At 53.9% G+C, this 21,122-nt stretch overlaps 3 protein-coding genes across 3 annotated transcripts; 2 read left to right on the forward strand and 1 right to left on the reverse strand.

Annotated features, from left to right (window-relative positions):
* Positions 1 to 12,319: 12,319 nt before the first annotated feature.
* BDP81DRAFT_392863 (chromatin remodeling complex subunit) lies at positions 12,320 to 14,620 on the forward strand (the record flags this gene model as incomplete). Its single annotated transcript, XM_060587762.1, has 3 exons — positions 12,320 to 12,386; positions 12,636 to 12,719; positions 12,852 to 14,620. 3 exons carry the CDS (start codon positions 12,320 to 12,322, stop codon positions 14,618 to 14,620), a joined length of 1,920 nt encoding a protein of 639 aa, XP_060446855.1.
* A 770-nt stretch (positions 14,621 to 15,390) lies between these two features.
* Positions 15,391 to 16,175, forward strand: BDP81DRAFT_204529 (uncharacterized protein). Its single transcript, XM_060582586.1, has one exon. The coding sequence runs from the start codon at positions 15,507 to 15,509 to the stop codon at positions 16,137 to 16,139; it is 633 nt and encodes a 210-aa protein (XP_060446856.1). The 5' UTR covers positions 15,391 to 15,506; the 3' UTR covers positions 16,140 to 16,175.
* Positions 16,176 to 19,601: 3,426 nt separating this feature from the next.
* Positions 19,602 to 20,908, reverse strand: BDP81DRAFT_392864 (histone-fold-containing protein; the record flags this gene model as incomplete). The annotated part of the gene is made up of 4 exons (XM_060587763.1): positions 19,602 to 20,008; positions 20,141 to 20,259; positions 20,382 to 20,515; positions 20,585 to 20,908. The coding sequence occupies 4 exons, from the start codon at positions 20,906 to 20,908 to the stop codon at positions 19,602 to 19,604; spliced, it is 984 nt and encodes a 327-aa protein (XP_060446857.1).
* Between the last annotated feature and the right edge of the window lie 214 nt (positions 20,909 to 21,122).

Consider the following 21,122-nt stretch of genomic DNA (forward strand, 5'->3'; position numbering starts at 1 on the left):
AAGAGGTAGATGGGCGCTCTTTGTGGGGGTAGAGAGACATGGTCGTGAATGGATGACGCTGTGTTTTGGACATATTTGAAGAAAGGGTGACATCGTCTTGATCGCCCCTCCTCTCTCCCAAGCCTGCTGGAGCGTGAATCAGAGATGAGCTAGATGAAGGGTAGAAAAAGAAAGCAAATTACTGACGATGAAGGCATGCATATATCCCGTCCCTCCACCAGCGAACCTGGAGAGGGTAGGGTATGTCGCAGAGGAGCCAACCACGACCTATCTGTACATGAAGAACCGTGAACCATCGCCCAAAAACAATAAACGGGGGTCAGATAATAGAGAGGGTCAGAGGCATACCAATTATGACTTACATATGTAAGTATGCTGAGCTGGGGGTGTGATGGTTCAAGGTGGTGTAAGTGATGGTGTGGTGGTGAAGGGAAGGGAAGGGTGGTGGTCGTGTCTCCACAGCGGCTAGACACCCGCAGATGTACATTAGCTGCTGCTGCTGCTGATTGCTGGTTGCTGGTTGCTAGCTATTGCTGCGAACGAGAAGCGATGGAGATCGGAATCGACCATGCCTGAATGGTTTCCCACAAAGGAAAACGAGATGGGCGAGATCATGCCGTGTAGATGCTCTTCTGCAGTTGGAGGGAACCTGGAAGGAGAAGGGGGTGGGTGGGCAGGCAAGGCAAGGCAGGGCGAGTCGAAGAACGGTAGGGGAGGGGAGGGAAGACGAGGTGGAGGTGGGGAGCGTGATGGGAGGAGGAGGAGGAGGAGGAGGAGGAGGCTTAGGGGGTGTGGGAACTGCGAATGGAAGGGCACGCCGCACTGGAGGCACAAAGCCCCCCCCCCTTCCTCGACTGGACTGGTGACTGGCAGCTGGGTTTTGACGGGGGAAGGGTAATGGATGGGTATGGGTATGGGGGATGGAGGGGAATCTGTAGGAATGGGGGGAATGGATGAGCGTTTGCTGCACGAGCGGGTAGCCAGGGTCCAAAGGTAGCTCCCGCGCTGCAAAAAGGAAACACAGCGGGCCATGTCCACCTGCCAGTCCTTGCAACTATCCAAGTTGTAGTGTAACTTCTGAAGTTGTGAGGTGTTGTGTAAGTCGTTCCCGCCCCCATCCATCCAGTCTCCCGTTTCCCGTCCGTCCTCCTTACACTACAGCCACAACCCCTAGTCACCTTCCCCGGCCTCGTTCTCATCTCACTCAAGGCTTGCCTTGTTCAACCATCAATAACGAGAACCAACACCTAGTTCCATGATCATGGCCTCTCGACATCCTTTATAGGCTAGTGGTCCATGGAGCATAGACAGTAGATAGACCGAGGCTTGCTTTCATCCCCAGTCTCCCTCAAATCGTCGAGGCTTCACCTCCCTACGCTAAACCAGCCTGGAAGCCAAAGAAGATAATGACAGAGGTAAACAGCACTGTTACCATGGGCTGACGGGAGCTCACGGACAACACACCTACTAATGCTACCGAGACAACACTACCTCATTCAAGAAAATAGCTTAAACCGATAGCAATGAGCATCGGTTGGCGCCCACCCCCAGGTTAATAAGCGGCAAGCCTCAACGTTTGATGAAAGCACCTACCTGACACCCCTCGCCGACCTCTTTTGCTTCAGCCCTCCCTTCCGTTCTATCCCAGACCATTGGGTGCCGCTGCGCCGGCAATCACGGTTTGACAGCCACCCATCACAGCAAGCAGTGGGCATGGACTCGACACCACCCATCCCGAGTAGGAACATGGCCACCCGTTCCCGAGGTGAGGCCCAGACGCAAGGGCCAGAGCCGCTGTTGAGGCTAGGAGAGGTGTGCAAGAGAGAAGAAAGCCAAGGGCAGCTCAGGACAGCTCGGGACGTGTGACCACCGTCACCTCCCCGTACCTCCCATAGCAACGTCCTCTGCCTCTATGGCCCGTCTCTCTCTGTATGGATAGTGTATCCTCAAATGACGTTGGAACAGGAGATGCTGCCGATGCCGATGCAGCAGCTGAAGCAGCAGCTTCTCTGCACCATCATCCATCCATCCATCCTTATCCACTACCGGCAGCTCGCTGTGGACCACGATAACAACCTCTCGGTTGTTGCCGTGCATTTGGACTGGCACGGCTCGTTCGGGGAGAATTAAATGGTTGGAGGTGTGGAAACTCGCCCGCCCGTAGTCGCCACCCTCTTCGTCCGTTGTTTCGACTCTTTAAACCCTTTGGTCTTCTTCCACTCTTGCAGCAGTATTGCAGGCACTGCTGCTTCCCAGCTTGCATCAAATCATCCCAAATGGACGGAAAGGGAGCAGCACCTCTCGCACCTCTGGTGTCTGGTGTACACCACCATGCCGGCCGTCCCCTCCATCACCACCAACCCCTGCTTAACCATCCACCAGGCCATGCCTTGCTCGTGCTATGCGCAAGGAAACAGATGCCAATCCATCCTGAGGGTGGGGCTCTTTTTGAACCCATGATTTCTTGCTTGGCTTGTGCGTCGGTCATGAACGTGACTTGTTGATCCAATCGCGTACGGGGATTCGGGGTGAACCAACAGCCAAGGCGTTTCTAGGCCATCTTTTCGTCGATGTCTCTCCCCCCTCCATCTTCGCAATCGCTGCCGCCCATACCTTGCCCTATGCCTGCTCACTCCTTGCCGCAGGGCCATAGGTAGTCGTGCTGTAAGTGTACGCCGTAGAGCTAAGCTCAACTCTTCACACCACCTTTCCCTGAGGCAGAAGCTTCCCACGTACAGTCTGTCCCCTCCTCCCGAACAAGCCTGTCTGATTTCGTCGCTCTTGATCTTTTGATTTGTCCAGTCTTTGTGTGCTGCCCGGACTCTGCCCAGACGTTGAGTCATCTGGTTCGCAGTAGCTTCAGCATAGGTAACAGTAGCCCCTCGCTCCTTATCTGATCGAGAACCAGCCTCAGCCGCCGCCGAGGGACGCGTTCTAGAGGCGCGACAACCTGACGCGAGGCAACGACAAGCCAGAGCCTGGCCATCATGATCACTTGCGAAACAAGCGGGGAATTCTGACCGAAGCCACGCGGGACTTCTGCGGTTGACCGGTCTTTTGCTCCATTATGTCCGAGGCATCTCCGCCCTGCGGAAGTCGTCTCGGCGGAATCCTTCCTCGTTTCTCGATTTCAATATGCACACATCCCAGCCTTGAGCCACCTCGGCTGAAACGCATCCACTTGTCGACAATTCTTGTTTGTCGACCTCGAGGCTCGACCAAGGCCGCTGCAGAGACACGAGTAAGTGGAAGCTTCTTCACGACTAATAAAAACGCTCTTTTCGCGTCTTGCTTTCGAAGGTTGTCGTTGGGCACAGGCCGAGACGAAGCTAGTGAAGCGCCGTCTCCGCGCAAGTGCCGTTTTGCGGTCTTGATAGCGACGCCGCCGTTGCTTTCCTTGACCGCTCTCTTCTCGGTTGTAAAGTCCATTTCTATCGCCGCCTTTACGATGACGGGTTACCAGTTGGTATCGAGTTTCAGCTGTGGCGCATACTGATATTTGGACCGGGCTAGGGCCATGGGCCAGGAGCCAATGAGCGACGACTTTTGTCGATACGTGAACGTCCGTGATGCCCGTCAGCGATGGAGACCCATGCGGCACCTCGAAGCCTCTTTGAGCTGCCAGTCGCATGCTCCGCTGTCGCCTGATGAGGAACGATGCAAGTCGAGAGGCCTTTGTAGCCAATGCAAGATGTCCTCTGCTCTACCGTCGATTCTTCTTACACAACGGCTGCCCGAGCATGTCATCACCAAGGTCTCGGATCCGCGCAACTCCTCCGCAGTGGCCATTGCGATTTGGACCGTCGGCAATCGCATGTACATATGTGACTTCCCATAGCCAGATCCGTGACACCATGCTCATCTATCCGTACGCGGCCCTGTGTTTGGTACTAGCTACTTTGTCATCTGCATAGTCGTCGCCTGTGAGCTGAAACCTATCGGCTCTCTACGAGACAGCGTGACAGTAGAGCTCAATGATTTGGACGAGAGAACCCCGGAGGAGGGGAAGTGTCCAGAATCGCATTTCCTGTGTGAAAGAGAGACCCCGGTCAAGCTCAAGCAGATCAGCACAGCCTGCTTGCTTGACTTGGCTGCAGTGTCTTGCATCGCCCTTGTCCTACCTAACCTTTTCGGTCAGCTAATCGCCGACGGTAACATCTCACTTCTCCCAACTCGCGGCGACTTGTTGAAGACTGTGACTGTTCATGTGATGGGTACACCGTCGTGACCGTACTGTTTGTGTCGGTTCAGGTTCGCTTCAAACCCCTTGCTAAATGGACAAGACGCCTCAGGTCGAGGAACACATTTGGTAGTCATTTCGTCCGCAATGCTTCCCCAGCGTCGAGACGATGACGAAATGTCTCTTGTCTAGCCACCTTAGGCGGCGCTGGCCGTGCCCCTAAACGTGGCGCGTGATGTGATAAATGGGGTCATTATTGCTCATGGTATCGAAATGATTGCTAGCGGCCGGCATGCAGCAATTGCCAGGAAGCTCTAGACGAGAGGAAGGCGCGGATAATGGAGGATAATATGAGCTGCGGGCTGACCTCATCTGTGTCAGAGCCGTGTGCGACGACGACAACGACGGCCTCCCCAAGTCCACGAAGGCGGCGTGCTGTGACATTGCCGTTGGGTGCTGATTCGTACGCCGAAGCAGCAGCATCGCAGTTATTCTTTCTGTCAGGCCCTCAAATTCCTCTGTTACTGATCCGTGGTGACCCAGTCACGTCCCTCGTAAGGTATCAACGTGCAGAGTGAGGTTTGAGTCTTGATTAGTATTCTGTCCGTGGCGATCAAGAGACAAGAGACACGAGTCGAGACCAGGGCCGCATGTCATCTTTTCTCGTGTAAGAACGCGCGGAGACGAGGCCGTCGTTTTGCAGAAGTCAGACGCCCCGCGAAAGGCACGACGTTCGGCTAGTAGGAGCATCTTGGCGGGAGACCTTCCCTGATCCCATCCGTTTCGCCCGCCTTCAACCGTATTGTGGACAGGGGTCGACGTCGATAGTGTGTGCGCCATTGCTGGGGCCCTAGTCAATGGTAAGTCAGAATTGGCACGCAGGCTGGAGCGATTGGCTGAACAGATTCATGGCGACAAGAACGGTGTCTGTGCGAGAAAAGAGGGCGGCGACGGGACTTGTCCATTGAGCGAGTCAGTGTCGGGAATTTTCCCGCCTCCACTCTTGAACCACTTCGTGCCCGAACGGTCGACCTCACTCGACTGGCCGCCTGGCGTGTATTCCATACGGATACCGGATATCGAGATGCAGCTGTATGGCGTAACCTTCCCGCAAGAGAGTCGACTGCTATAGCTGGAGGTGTCGTAACAGTGGCCGGCTACTTCTGGTTTCGGTTGCTGTTCATGTTACACAACCTTCGAGCCAAACGTTGAAGGACTTCTTTTGGGTTGACCAGTTGCGCGCCGTATACATCCCAGGCAAGGTTTCACGTCAAGGACAATTGACCCCATGGTTCCCTCGGCACATTGTTGCTGCTTCGAGAATAGCTTGGTGATGCTGAAAACTGCTGCATTCGACCAGCGGGGCCAATCCAGAAGTAACGGGACTCTCGAAGTAGCCCAGAGGAGCCAAGGATGGTTGATAGGAATTGCCGCTTTAATGCTTCGTCCAGTCTTTGGGACGAGGATCCAGAGTTGTCAAACGAAAGTTTTGCAACTCCTCGCAGGTATCCAAGTAGGAAACAAATCCATGGCATAGTGCTTCATTCCAAGTTGGGCCGTCTGCATATGATGTGTCAGGAAGAAACAGAATGACTAGACGGCCTGTTGTGTCGCAACTACTCTGTAGGGATGCTCCCTTTCTCCGTGCGTATAATACCGATGGAGGCAGCAGAATGCTCTTCTAGTGGCAAATGAGACCGGCGTGTCGACTGCGAATCCTCCATGTCCTGCATCTACGTATCAGTGGTGCTTCGCTGTAAGTGATGGGCCGCCTAAACCGCCTACTGCATTGTTTCGAGCTTTACCTACCGAAGCAGGCGGGAGCTTGCTTGGGCCGCAACTCATGCCGCGGAGCAATGCTTGGTCAAAGTTCGTCTTGGGGTCCAACGATGAGGGGACGAATGCTGCGTTTGCAAAACCATTCCGAGAACCGGAAAACGACATCGTTGGCAGTGATTGTGCTTCGCTCTTTTCAAATTGACGGAAACGAAGCTGGGTCGAATCAGAGTATCAAGGGCCTGTATCCGTACAGACTACAGGGTAGTCGTCTGAACCTATGCTTTAGGGGCATTAAAGCGGCCAGGGAAAGCCGAAGGACTAGGAGTGGAGGAGCTGACCCAAGGTTGTTCAGAAGGAAGGAAGCTGGTCGAGTCACTTGCTAAGCCGGACTAGCCGGCAAGAGTGCGGATAGAGCGGGTTGTTTCTGCTGTAAACTCCTGTAAAGCAGCAAACGATTCGCCTTGGTTGTTAGAGACATTTGACTGCTTCTCTTCGCTCGAATTCCGAATGACTAGAATTCGTCTGACTTCTTCCTTCTAGGACATTGATGCCAGATAGCACGCCAGCGGATGACTCCTCTATGCCCCACTCTAAGTGCTGAGTAGAGTATGAAAGCGTGGAATCATGGATGTGAGGTTCGGGTGATGGCCGTGGTGGCCGTGGTTGTGGTGGTGAGATGGTGGGCAAGTTTGGCCGGCATGGGCTGCCGCCAGGCCTCTTCTGGGGCTCAACGATGGGCATTGATCGCTCCCGCACCTCATCTACACAAGCCGGGGAGCCACTTCGCCGCAGCAATCCTGCCCGCTTTCTTTTCAAATGCAGTCGGTCGCAGTGTCGCGAGACCAGGGCAGGGGGGCGGTCCTCCGTGAGGAACCCCTGTCGATGCCTTGGACGGGCTAGGGGGGAGTCTAGACGGGCCGCAGACTATGAGATATCAAGTATCAACGAGCGTTTGAACAGAAAGGTTTTCGAGCGAGGTCGGGTGGCCGGGCGTGAATGCCTGCTTGAAGGCCAGGTTGCTATTATTCCATGGTTCTGTATTCAGGTGTGATGCTCCGAGCGGGCCTCGGTGGGCGTTATCCAAGACTTTTGGTGTCGGATGAAGCCCTTTTGGACTTCTTGTGCAGCGAGCATCTCGCCAGGGTGATTAAACCAACTTGAAATTGCGTGGTTTGAGGCGTGCATGCGAGACTCCAGAGGAGCTAGAGACTGCACTGCAAGTTGCCATGTCTAAAGGCATATCGATGAGAGAGCAGCAAGTGCAGTCTCCAACATTTCTATCGGGCAGCAAAGCGACAAGAAGGCGAGGCCAAAGTGATAACGCCCAGAACGAAAGTCGTCGTCTCATACGGGGTGGGTGTCGAAATATCGACAGGGCTTGGATGGCGAAGAAATTCCATTCCAGGTAGGTGTTGAAGGTTTTGTCCAGTCAAGAGGCGTCGTTGGTCCCAAGACTTTGACCGAGTGTTGGTGCCTTGTCTTCGGTTGGCGTCGTTGGCGTTGACGACGGCTTTGCGCGCGCGATCTTGATCATAGGCATTTCAGAATCAACAGAAAAACGGATCTCTCCACCGTACGGACGTAGCTTGGCCATATTAGTGCGAGTTGAGTGTGAGGAACAGGGCATTTTTGTCACGGACAGAGGTGGAATATCGTTTTGCTTCGTGAGGTACCCGTAGCCTGAGCAAAGTCAACGATGCATCGTCTTGGAGGGGTACCATTTTGGATGCTGAGTTGACGGTAGATGGCCCGGTCAAGCGTCGGACAGACGAAGGGGCGTGATTATGTAACAGAGGAGGTGCTTCTGGTAGCAAGATTCGCAAATTCGCCGAGGAGGGGAATTTAGTTGTAGGTAGGCTCGCGATGCAGGTTGCCTCTCTGTAAGTAAGGGATTCTAAGATTGTGTGCGTTCTCGTAGGTAGTTTCCCAATATTCAATGACAGACTCACACCCCCCTCGGCAAGAAGGTACCGCGGGACGAGGTACTTTCTCGAAGAGGTCGCGGAAAGCGCAAGGTACATTGCCATGCTGCTGGGAGTGAGGCAGGCACTTAGAGTGCCTTACATAAGCCATCTATCTGCCTTAGTTGCCCGCATATCATCCCGTCATCTACAGCCTACAGGTGCACCTCAGGCACCATGACAGACAGGACGTTCCCGTTCCTCGGCCCTCGCGCATTCTCCATCATGCAGGCGCGTGGAAGGCGCGCTCACTTAATCGCTTTATTACTGCTTACTTTAGTTCGACCGGTCAGATAGATGCAGGCGCCAGCCGAGTGAGGTAAGATGCAGAAGCGGATGATGGCCACTGAGAGATATCCTTGGATCGGAACATGTACCTTGTCAAGTAGCTGCCTTTCCAACAGATTACGAATTCACGGGGCACCGTGGTTGATAATAGCGTAGCTCAGCTTACATGTTGGCAGAGTACCCAAGGTGCCTTACCTTGGATTCAAGAGGCGTTGTTTGCTATATCCCCAGGCATTCTGCTGTAGGTGCTTTGCCGACGGTAAAGGGTAGGTATAGACAGCCTCTTTCACACTGTTTGATTGTCCTGCTCTTCCATTCTCTTTTCACTTGCCTGCCCGATCCCCCGTCTCAGATCTATATGACCCCAGCTGAGCTGGACTCTTGTCTCCCCCATGCTGTCTATTGTGGAATACGCCGCTACGGAGGAGTACGAATACCTCGAACACGGACCGGCCGTCAAGCGAAGTGGACTACTGCGTATGGCGGCTGCTAGTCTGGGCAAAGACGATAGCAAGCCGCAAAGCAATAATTCCGTCAAACTAGCTACCAGCCCGAGGGCACGGAGACACGGAGGCACGGAGGGGAAAAGACAATGTCAGTCAACCCAGCAGCTTTCATTGCGTTTCTGCTCCATTACTAGCGTTGGTGCTGGCGCTGGCGCTGGCGCTGATACTGGCGCTGCTGCTCGTGCTGACGCTGGTGCCGGTATTGGTGCATGGCATCCCTGTTAATATCTCCCTGGCATCATCGTCGTCCGTGCCCACGAGCCCAGATGGGCAGGCCCAGAGTTGGAAGTGCTCCTCTTTTTCGAGCAGGCTGCATACTACGGAGTACTGCGTATTATCGAGCAGGGGTCGTGAGAAAGTGGTCATGCTGATGAATGAACCGTTTTCCCGTTTCTCGCACGCAGCACGCAGCACGCAGCACGCGGCACGCAGCACGCGGCACGCCTGCGCCTGCATTCATACCTTACCGTACGGAGAAGAGCCCGTTTTAGAGAAGCGTGTGATGACTACAATCTGTAACTTCCACTTTCAAGGCAGTGGTGGAGGTAAAATAATATGGTAAATGTGTGTGAATACTGAATAGTGTTCGCATCTCTGCCGGTACTCTATTGTCAAGTCAAGCCTCTTTTCCCAGGGTCATACTGAATTCAGTATATATACATGGGTTTCGAGTGCCATATCGATATGCAGAAGGTGCATTTACACGCCCTTTGCCGACTTGTTAGTCTTGTAGTCCGTACGCACGGAGTAGTAAGTTGCAACTTCTCGATGAAGCTGTCTTGACTCTTCGGATTCTTGGCTGACTTCTCGTAACCGTGAACTGGGGCACACCCCTGCCACCTTCAATTGTGTCCCGTTTTTCTTGAAGGAAGCAAAAGACTTTTTTTCTCCATTCTCGGTCTGTTCCTTCCCTCACTTTTTCCTCTGCCTTCAGGTTCCCCGTCGGTGCCTTCCTCTTGCACGTCGTTTGACTTGCATTCTTGAATTAAACCCACCCCCCTTTTAAATTTAATCCTCACCCCCTCTCTCATTCCCGCCGCCCGCCGCCCGCCGCCTCCGCCGGAAAATCCATTAAAGTGCGAACGAAGCGTGTGTTCTCTGAGGTGCTCGCCACACCCGAAAAACGCCGCCCGTCTGTCGCCGCCGTTCCTTCTGGGTCCCGGCAGCCTTCTGCGCGTTCTTCGGTTTTGGTGACTTTCCATTTGGTCTGGTCTAGTCCATGTACGTTCCCTGTCACCGTCATCATAGCTTTGCCCACTGCCAAATCCCAATCTCAAGACTCAATCCTCAATCATCCCCCCCCCGGTAGCCTTCCCTTTCACACCACACCCTCTACACGTTTCCACGCTCTACACTCCCCACCCCTCTTCTTCTTCTTCTCACTCACACACTCACCACACTCTCACACCCCCCCGTCGAGAAACTTGGAGACCTTGTCCCAGTCCAGTCCAATCCATTTCATTCCCAGCTTTCCCATCTTCCTTACTATGTACGTCGCGCGTTGCGCCGGGACATCTGCAACTGACCTGCCTTCTGCTTCTGCACCTGCCGCCGCTCTTGCTGCTAGTCGCTACCACTATCCGTACCTACTCTATACTGTTCGCTCTGCGCATGCACCAGCCCATCCCAGCCAGGCTCTAGCATCAACCAAGCTCCAGCCCGCTTCCCACACCATCACCTCGCATCGCACCTGCTGATGCGACCTGCTCAGCTGCGCGTTATCCGACCTCATCCCTCCCTCCACTCCATTGGCGATTTACCAGACCCTCATTCTCCCGGCTCGCGGGGTTCACCAGTTCCTTCTGTCACTGTCAGAGATACTACACACACCAACACCACCAATACCAACAACCAGCACACAGCTCTGAGCTCTGAGCAAATTGAACAACCCAGCCTACCTCAGCCACTACGACAACTACCTTACAGATAGACTCTATTGTTCGTACACGCTTCCCTAAACGCGCCCAGCATACACACCGCGGCAGGGCTACATCCAAATCAAGAACGCCATCGGGAGATAACCACGAGAAATCCACAAGGCTGCCTCGCAAATTGCTTTGCTGCGTACGACGTGCAGACAAATACAGAGCAACAAAGCAGCCGACGCTTACCTTACTTTGCGGCTTGCCTTCTTCATAACCACCGTTGATACCGACGACGCCCTTGCACCTCGCACCTCGCTCTCTTCAGCTTCCCACCATCCATCCATCCTGTCGCATTCCATCGCATACCGTCGCGTCGCATTACCTCGCTCCGTGAACCCCTGGTCAACTTGTCTCCGAGACCCTGACCAGCATCCTGTCGCCGTCCCTGATATCGACGACATAATCGACAACTCCGACCCATCGTCATCGTACTTGGCCGACTCCGTTCGCCCACGAGATAATCCCCGTCGCTTCTAGGCTGCGAAATCCCCTCCATTCGCTGGAAAGTCGCGTTTTTTTTCACCCACCCCCTCTCTACCACAGACACACACGCCTCGCGCAAACCCTCCGCGGGGACAGGAGCACAGAAGTCGCCCAGAAGGGCATTCGGCTGCAAGTTGACAAGCGCAAGCATCCGACTAGGCCGCTACACCCACAGGTACATCCAGCACTGCCTGTCGTGCCTTACCTCGTCTGGGTACCTTTCAGTCTCGCTGTCTGCCCGCCCGCCTGCTCAGGGAAGGGCACTTTGGCTTCACACCCCCAACGGCACGATTCGACGAGGCACCTTGCATTCACCCTCCCCCTCCGTACCACGACCTTGCCGTTCTCATCAGGTCGCCCACTTCTCCCCGTCCATCCATCATCTGTCTATCCTATCCGTACCATACTGCGTACCTACCTTACCATCTTACCACACGACGTCTTTGCGAACTCCAACCAACCATCCATCATCTTCCCTCCTTCACCACCCTACGCGCGCATCTCCACCGGCGACAGCCTTCAGATTCTGCGCCCACACTTCTTCTTTGCGTCTCGCCGCCTTGTTCACCTTGACGGGGGCTTTTCAACAGCTCCATTTCATATCATTCAGACGCCGCAGGAAACACTTCATTTGTTCCTCGCCGCGCGGAAATCAAGAAGGAAATTTCGGCAACCCTTCGCCACACGCTTCTCCTCCTCACATCTTACAAAGCTGCTGCACACAGGCCCCCTCGCCAAAGAACCTACCTACCCGTCGCGCCCCGGGCCCCAAGGACACAGACCCTATCCCATACTCTATTGAGTTCTACGGCTTGGTTGTACCGGCGCTGCAACTCAACTCTTGCATTTCCATCTAGAGTTCAGAGTTTCCTTAGCCATACGCCCCCATAACCCTCTTATTCCTGTCCTGCGGTACAGAGGAGCGAACAAAAGGCAAGAAAAAAGCTTCTATTTCGATTTCTTCTCAGGCCGCTCCCCCTACCCGTTGTTACTCGACATACTTTTCCGCCAGGGACATTTCAGAGCTTCGCGCCAATCATATGCACGCATAAGCCTGCCCTGCATCACCCAACGCACCCTCCCCAGACCCAGTGTCGCCCGCGACCCGGCCGGAAGGCAATCCAACTATATCAAGACACGTCTTTCGTTGTCCTGATCTTGACTTGACGAATTTACCGCGAGACGTTTGCGCGCTCAATGTACTCCACTCAGCCGAACGGAGCTGATAGTGCGACAATCAACCCGGCTGCCCTCAACTCTCCTGGTATGTTGCTTATTTCGCTATCCAGCGCCCCCCCCCCCCTCCCCAGTTTCAACACCCCCGCCTCCACCCAGCCTGCTCGCTAGCCGTCATCGCATTCCACTGTGAGGCCCTGGCCGGATTAGCAACCATTTCTCCATGCGCAACTACCACTTGCGCGCCCCCCTTCGCCTGTTTGAGCCATGGCTATGACCTTTCTTAACACAACTGTCCTGCCATAACATTATGCTGACGGCTTTGATCATCGTCTAGACCTGCTCAACGCAAGCACTCGCGGCATCAAAAGAAGCCGCTCCCCGGACAAGTTCCAGGGAAACCCACCTACAGGTATTACCGGTATGTCCTTCCCATCCAAAAAACCCATTCTTCCCCATCATGCTTGTACTGTTCAGCAGTCGCGCGTGTAACCTCTTGCTTCTTTCCCCGCCGCGCGCAACGCGATACAAGCTAATACTGGTGTCTCTGTAGGTGACTCCAACCCGAGAAAACGTGGAAAGTCATCCAAGTCGTCCAGATCATCCGGTGCCATCTCCGAGACTGCCGGTCAGGCCCCAGTAGCCAACATGCCTCAAAATATTCCACCACCACAAACCCCCCAGAACCAGAGCGCGCCGCTGCCTGGGGGTCAAGCCGTCAATTACGCGCCCACGCAGGCCTCCCCTCCGCCCAAGACGACGCCAACAAAGACTACCTTGAAAGCTCTTCCTACAGTCAGAGATCACACCACCGATCAGCTGAACCCCGCCGGCGACGAGTACCTCCCGAGAGAAATCGACGAGTTTGGAGAGAAGAAGGTGATGCCCAATGGCCAGTTGCTGGGCGGCCGCGAATACAGATGCCGAACCTTCCTAGTTCCCAACCGCGGGGATAAGCTCTTCATGCTGGCAACCGAGTGCGCGAGGGTTTTGGGATACCGTGACTCGTACCTTCTCTTCAACAAGAATCGGTCGCTCTTCAAGATCATTGCCAGTCAACCCGAGAAGGACGACCTCGTCAGCCAGGAGATCCTGCCGTTTTCTTACAGATCGAGACAAATTGCCATTGTCACCGCCCGATCCATGTTCCGCCAGTTTGGAAGTCGTGTCATTGTCAACGGTAGAAGAGTTCGGGACGATTACTGGGAGACAAAGGCCCGTAAACAAGGATTTACAGAGGCCGATCCCGCTGGCGAAAAGCGTCCAGGAGCAGCCAAGGCCAGAGAGGCCGCAGCCGAGGCGCAGAACCAGGTCCTGCTGGGCGGCCCCCACGGTGAGATCGTTTACAGCAGCACACCCAGCCAATTCCCCGGCGCCCCTCAACCCCAGATCGTCCAACCAGGTATGCTTGGAGCGCCAACCGGAACCACGACCAGAATGCCCGTGATAACACTAGGATCAGAGCTCAGTGACAACCGCCCTCGCGACTACAGCGGAATTCTCAAGGGTGGTCCACGCCAGGAAATTACCGGCCCGGCTTACCAGGACCAAACTCGACCTGCTCAGATTGGAGAAGTTCATGCCCAGGCCCACCACGCCGCCGAGTACAACCGGTCCCTCAACCAGCAACGAGAGATGCGCGGCGACTACCTCCAGGGTATTTGGAGAAGGCCGCATGAGCAGCCTCAGTCAGCGAACCTCGTCCAGAACGTTGCCACTAGCGAAGCGGCTGTGCCTGCTACCCGAGCAACACAGTCGCCGCATACTACGGCGAGCAATATGCCACCGCAGTCAGGCATCGTGCCCAACCAAAGTCCCCAAATGATGATGACGGCCCCACCGTACTCTCAATCGATCCATGCGCAGAATCCAATCAGTCAGGCTCCGATGAGAGGTATGGCTCAACCGTCTACCCAGAAGAACAACAAGCCAACGACTTTGCCTGCAGCCGGGAGTGCGAGCAGCATGCCTCAGGGTGCTCAGGGCTACCACTACCCCGGGACTGGCCAAATGTGGCCCCAGACGCAGCAGAATCCTCAACAACACAACTACTCTGGGTACACGACACAGGGCCAGCAACCCCATCAGCAGTCGCCAGCTCCTCAACTACGACATGCGACCAGCGGCGTGCAGCCGGGGATGCAGTTTTCGGGAATGCCAGGCATGGGACAGAGTTACGGTGCCGCCGGACAGGGAATCTACCCGGCAGACCAAACTCCGCGCCAGTACATGCCTCAGCCGAACCAGGGATCTCCGGCTGTGACGCAGGCCTGGTCCAACCAGCAAACGCCAGCTCAGTGGTGGTCCAACCAACCTCAATGAAGATCGGAGAAAAGAGTCGAAACACGATGACCCCCCATTCAACTCGCAAATTCGCTTCTACAACAAACAGCGTTGTGCCAACTACACTTTTTTGTCCCTTTTATATATATAGGTGGCGGTTACTCCCTGGCTTTCGCCGGTTTGGCAGCCTTGCTGCCCTTCTGAAGGATACCCAAGCATACAGTTCGGTGGAGGCTATGTGCTTTTGGGCTGCGGGCCTGTCAGTCTTCGTACAGCATTTTGGCCGAGAAGGATGGATAGAGGAGTAGTGGGGAACCAGGAACACATGGGCTCAGGTCCTGGGCGGAGAGAAAGGTCTTTTTCACTGTAACGCGCCTCTATTCGTGGTTTAGTCAAAGTTCTTTTTGGCATCTTAGGGAGGATGCATTGTTTCTTTTCCGTTGATCATTGTTGGATTCGGTTCTCTCATCCTCCTCATCACCCATGGACACTTTTTTTTCTGTTTCGATTGTTTCTGATTTCTTTCGCCGTTGGCACACGGGAACCTCCGACTTCAGTTCGATACCATCGCCGTCCACCATCACCGATTCGCTTCGCTTTACGCGCGCTGTCTTAGTTAGTCCTTCTCATCCTCTCGAATACACGATACCACACGAACACCACATCCACGCGTCCCCGTCACCGCGCAACTGAACAAACATCACTCCGCCACGTTTGCCGCGGCAATGTTGACGACTATGGCGGTTATGAGCCTCATTACTCAGCAGCCGTCGAATGAGGGAGGTGTGGCCACGAGGCCATGCACAGTGTCATTTCTTAGGGATCCTTTGGTGCCTAAGCTTTCAAGCTTAAGACCAAGCTCATCTCTCACGACGAATGACACTTGTGTTCTGGTGTGTTCTGATATCGAAATGGCCCGTGAGGTATGACCGGGCGCCTCTCTGACAGGGAGTCAAGGTCATCACGAAAGCGAAGAACCATGAGGGCGACAAGTCACAATATGGTTTTAAGGTTTACCCCCAATTCAGGGTGCATCCTTTTTCGAAGACAGCGAAAGCCATTTGGGTCTTGGAGGGCGCACTTGACATGGGCGAGGACCCTTTTCAGTCTGCACGTCGGCGGTCAAATTATTTTGGCCTTGTTTTATCTTTGTGTCGGCCGATACGGCAGCATCGAAGGAGTTGTATATTGCTTGGGTGAAACTCGATATTGGTTGTCATGTTTTGGTTACCAGGAACCCGGGAAGCGCCATGATCCGGCATCTGGGTGGGATTTGTTTCGTTTCTTCCGCGGCAGTGGCAGGGAGGCTTCTTTGGGATTGCATGAGGGCCGTGTCGATCGAACAACTGTGGCTCGTGTTTTGTTTTTTTCTCTGGGGTCTTTTTGTTTCTTGATTGTACAACTCGATTCACGACTTGATGGACGGTGCGGACACGAGTTAAGATGGTGGCTGTTTGGAGACACATTTGGAGGACCGTTAGTCTTTGGTTTTTTTCGATTTCTTCTCTTGAATGCAAATACGTTTTCCTTTCCAAATATTGCGCCCCAATGTCACTGACTACCTAATATGTATATGCCTGCAGGTTTGTTCTTCTCTCTCTCTCTCTCTCTCTCAGTTGGGACAACTATTTAAAACATGGACGAGGGTGACCGGTAACAGCGTGCCCCGGAGGATGCATGTGCCATCTGGTCGTGACTTTGAGTTTCTCCATGGTAGAAGAGGCTCGTTATCGGGACGAAGACCGGCATGTTGTGAGACAAGGGTCTGTGTACTCTTCTCAATCCATCAATACTGCAGGTGCAGCGGCAGGTTTTGGAAAGCGTGTCTGATCTTTTTCTGCGATGCCCTCCTAGGCTGACCCCCCCCCCCCCCCCCCCCCCGACGAACGGACTATTGCCGCTTTACCGCTGTTGTATTCTCAAAGTTGTCAGGTTCCCTCCCCGTCCACCCCTCCCTCTCATCTCTGTCGACCGGGTCCCACGGAACGATGATTCAAGGTGATGGAAGAAGGTTAACCGATTAATGTGATGTGGGATGTTTTGGGACGTTTTGTGGTGGACGTCTGTGGTGGACGTCTGTGGTGGACGTCTGTGGTGGACGTCTGTGGTGGACGGACGTTGTAAGTCCAAGTCTCTTGTCTCTTTGTCTCTTTGTCTCTCACGTGCCTTCAAGCCGAGCACCCCTCCCCTCCTTCCAACTCTCTCGGCCGAGGGAAGAGAGGATTAGAAGCCGAAGCCGAAGGCACTCTTCCGCCTCTACGTCCTCGTGATGAAGCTTGGGTTTGCTTTGGGTAACTAGTTCGGACTCTTTCAAGGGTGGTGGGAGAGAGAGAGAGGAGGAGGAGGAGGAGGAGGAGGATGGGTGGGTGGGGAGGGACAGGGTACCGAGATGAGTGGTACACTGTTCTCAATGTGCTCTTACACCACGGTTCACCCTCGTTAGTCTTGATCTGTGGTTGGATGATGGGAATGTGTCTATTAGGACTCTTGGATGACTTTCCTCCCCAACATCGGAGGGGAGGAGGACGGTCACCGAGGCTTGCTCACTATTCAGTTCAAGATGACTTGTAAAGATTAATTGTGTAGCTTTGTTGGACAAGAGGTCTAAACTGCAGACTCGAGGTGCCGAAGGGACGGATTACTCTTTTTTTTCTTTTTTTACATTACTTCTGAATAAGGGGGAGAAAACCCCCAAAAAAGACAGAAAAACTTGAGAAGTCTTGATAGAGTTCTACTTTCCCCTTGGAAACTGGAGTATAAGGAGAGCTCTTTTGGAGCATACTCTGTTTGGTGTGGGAAAAGGTGGGAAAGAATACGCGATTAGGAAAAGAAATTACTGCCCGGGGAGCAGATTTCTGAGAAGAGAGAGTGTGTGGGAGGGTAAAATGAAAGTTGACGATACCGAAGATGCGGCTCCTCGGGCGGACGTAAAAGGCTGTTGGAGCGTTGAGTTGGGGAGGTGTGCAAGAGTGCGAGCTTGGAGACGTAGAGGTACCTTGAACGAAAAAGACAGGGGGAGAGAGAGAGAGAGGAGAGAGGGAGGTGTGATGAAATGTGGAATGGAGAGAACCGCGTCTTCGGGACTTTCGGGGAGGATAAGATGAAAAACAACGAAGAAAACCTGGAGGAAGACCGTCGGCGATGGGTGTCTCGTGAAAGCGCCGCGCCGTCATGGTGTGTGTAGATGTCTTCCTCGGACCCTTTGTGCGCTGCCGAGTGGGATTAGTGAAGAGAAACACGGAGCGCGTTGGGAGGGTGGGTTGAGACCCAGAGATCCGGAGTGGGAAGAAGAAAAGGGGTGTCGCGAGAGAGAGGGAGAGAGATGGGAGGATCTATGATGAAGGTCGTTTGATAGAATGGTGGTGGTGTGTAGTGAATGGGTCGTGGTGACGGTGATCATGGGCAATGATGAATTGTGCAAGCCGACTTGATGGGAGTGTGAGTTGAGTGGCAAGGCTGAAGATGAGATCACCGCCCCCAGCGAAAGCGTAAAGCCTCGTTCGGACCCGAGCTGCCATGCCTTGCCTGCCTCCCCATCATCCAGTCGGCCGCTCCGAAGTTGCGATAGGTCCTACTGTGTGACTACAAGTGCACGAGGTTTATGTCTGCTTGTCCTGCTTTCCCGTTTCGTCTCGTCTTTGTGGGGGGAGTTATGGAGGTTTCCCTTTTCTTATTACCGTCTCCCACCCTCCCCCTTCTTTCCTTCCTGTGCGTGAAGAGGAATGGATGGAATGGATAAAGATGGGCCGGCGACGAACGGGGCTAGGGGCTGTACCGGAGGAACTGTTGGGGAGGGGAAAAGGGCACCGTCCATCAAAACACCAAGATAGGAAATGTTGAAGAAGGATTTGGCGGACGAGGGGAGAAACAGCCCAATAAGAGGTCAAAACAGAAAAGATGGGATTGTCATGTCTTGGTTTTTAAGCAATCATTCATGTTCGGGCGTCTGTGTGTAAGGAAATGTACGTGTGATCCAAGCATTGTACAGTGATTAGAGAATTGTCTATATTGGGATTTCCTATTTTGCTTTTCTTGCATGTCATCTGAAGAAACAGGATACTGACTGTTTTTCTTTTTTTGCCTTGAGGTGTAGGACTTGACGTGTTTTACAATCGGCGTTTGCAGCCTCTATATTTGCCAACATCTGCCATGGCGCGATCATGACGCTGACATACGCTTTTTTATCGAGGCTGTTGTAAGGGAAAAACCGCGAATACGATCGAGGGCGGCTCGCACGTGCAATATATAACCAGTGAAAGCCCCCAAATTATAAACCTTTTGGTGGAAATAGGTTCCGTATTTGCTCAGTATTAGCGTTGACCTCTACTATTCTTGGTATCTTGTTGACATCATGACTTTTTCTTCTTTTCTACGCAGATACTACAACCTTATGGTGTTGATCGTCGCTTTCGTAAAGAGCTTACTGTGGGGTGGCGTAGTAAATATACGCTTGATTGTCGTTCGTCTAAATGGGATGAGGCTAAAGTCGTAAGATCCAGTGACTCCTGGTAGGGCTGGATCGTGTTTTCATAGAAAGGTTATCTTAAAGACAATGAACCTATCCGCATGTAAGTTCGTAGGTTCGTGGCAGACCTCAAGAGTGTAGTTGCCTTCCGGTCCAGATGAACCGTGATCTCGGGGGTAGTAGGCGGCGCGTCTCCGACGGAGGGGGGGGGGGGGGGGGGCCGGGCCGTCGCGATATATCTTTCGCCGGCTCTTACGAAGAGACCGAGATTCCATACCAAGCCGACAAGCCAATAGCACCGTCACCAACGCGAATGCGAATAAAGAAGGAGAATCAAGATCATATCCCCCTCAGTGGCGTATTCGCACGAAACACATGTGTAGTATCAAAAAAATAAACCATTCGCATTGCTTTCCTTACATGACCCAAAACCGGGGCTGAAGCTCCCCGTTGCAGCCCATTCTTTTTGCCCTCATCACGCTAGGTAACCTCACATTCCCCCTAAACGTTCAATCTCTCCTCGTCACCCCCGAAATAGGAGATTCACAACGAGACTTAGTCGCTCTCGTCCCCGTCGAGCGCCTCATCGACGTCACTGCCCTCGCCCTCCTTCGTCTCCAACGCATCGTGCATCTCCTCACTGCTGCCTTCCTCCTCGTCGTCGTCATCCTCTTCTTCCTCCTCCTCGTCCGCCTCCTCGTCTTCCTCTTCTTCGGCCTCCTCCTCGGGCTCCGTCTCCGCGTCATCGGCCTCTTCGTCAACGGTCATGGCTGAGTCGTCCACACGGGCCTTCTTTGAGCGAGGGGCTGTGTCTGTGGATGCTGCGGTCATGACGCTGTCGTCAGGGTTGGAGAGGAGGGATGCATCTGCTGATGCTGTGCCTGCTGCCCCGGCACCGCCCTTCTTGGCGGCGACCTTGTTGCGGTAGTTTGTGCGTTTTGCGTTTTGGATTTGGGTATATTCTGAGATTCAAGTCAGTCGTGTTGTCTCTTTGCTTAGTGTAGATGAGTAAGATAGAGGAGTGAAACCGAGATTTACGACCTGTAAAGGCGATCTTTGGTGGTGACATCGAGAAGAAATTAGGGTAAACTCACTCGCAAATTCCTGCTCTAGGGCCTCTCGCAGGAAACCGAACTCGATATCATCCAGAGCCTTGAAGACGTCTTCAGCGCTCACAGTCTTTTTGCCGGCATTTGTTGTGATCTCATTGGCACTAAGATTCACAATGAGAGTTAGCTTCACCTGTACTGGACAAAGATGGCCTCTGCTCCTGGTTGACATTGCTGCCCGTTTGGACAAAGAATCTCAGAGGGATGCAAGAGTGGTTTGACGCACTGAGAAGCTAGGTGGTTGATAAACACCGTCGCGCTCTTGCCCATGGCTAAAACGGCATTGGCCTGAATCTGAGTCTGGGGTGGTAGGACACCCTTTGCCAGCCTCGTGATGATAGACTTGGGCAAGCTGAGATCCTGCGGATTACATTATAATCAGCCAAGCCCAGCACATTGTTTGCAGCATCACACGAATGTTCTCCTTACCTCGATAGTGAGTGCGTCCCTATCCGCCTTGGCCATCTTGTCATGCGTTTGACTCTCCTTCTTCTCAGTCGTCGCTGGCGTCGACTTTGCAGCCGCCGCCGCAGCAGCAGAATCAGGCATCGGCGCGGGCACACTGGACGGCGTCGCTGAGGAGGTGAGCTTGGCCGCCGATGCTGAAGACGGGGTACCGGCGGCGGCAGCGGCAGCAGGTGCCGCCGCGGCCTTGGCAGGTGTGGTGGAGGCAGAGGGTTCCTCGTCCATGACGATGAAGCGGGCGTTGGACACGTCGCTTCTCCGGCTCGCGTCGCTTTTGCGCGGAGGCATGATTTGTGAGAGCGAGTGGGAAGGTCGAGGGTAGAGGGTCGAGGGTCGAGGGTCGAGAACTGAGTCGGGTAATGAGGTAGCGGGTGCTAGGAGGGATTTATTGTGGAGAAGGATGTGAGGAAATGGAGTTGTATCCCGTACTCCGTACACGACCCCTGGACGCTTTTTCTTTAGCTTGGTTGTCTCAAAGTCTTCTTCTTCCCCGTGGGTTTGC

Source organism: Colletotrichum phormii, assembly GCF_030913505.1.
Source record: "Colletotrichum phormii strain CBS 102054 chromosome Unknown BDP81scaffold_7, whole genome shotgun sequence".
Classification (NCBI taxonomy): domain Eukaryota; kingdom Fungi; phylum Ascomycota; class Sordariomycetes; order Glomerellales; family Glomerellaceae; genus Colletotrichum; species Colletotrichum phormii.

Coding starts and splice junctions, on each gene's coding strand:
- BDP81DRAFT_204529 (XM_060582586.1), top strand. CDS start 15,507: ATGACCGGGCGCCTCTCTGACAGGGAGTCAAGGTCATCACGAAAGCGA.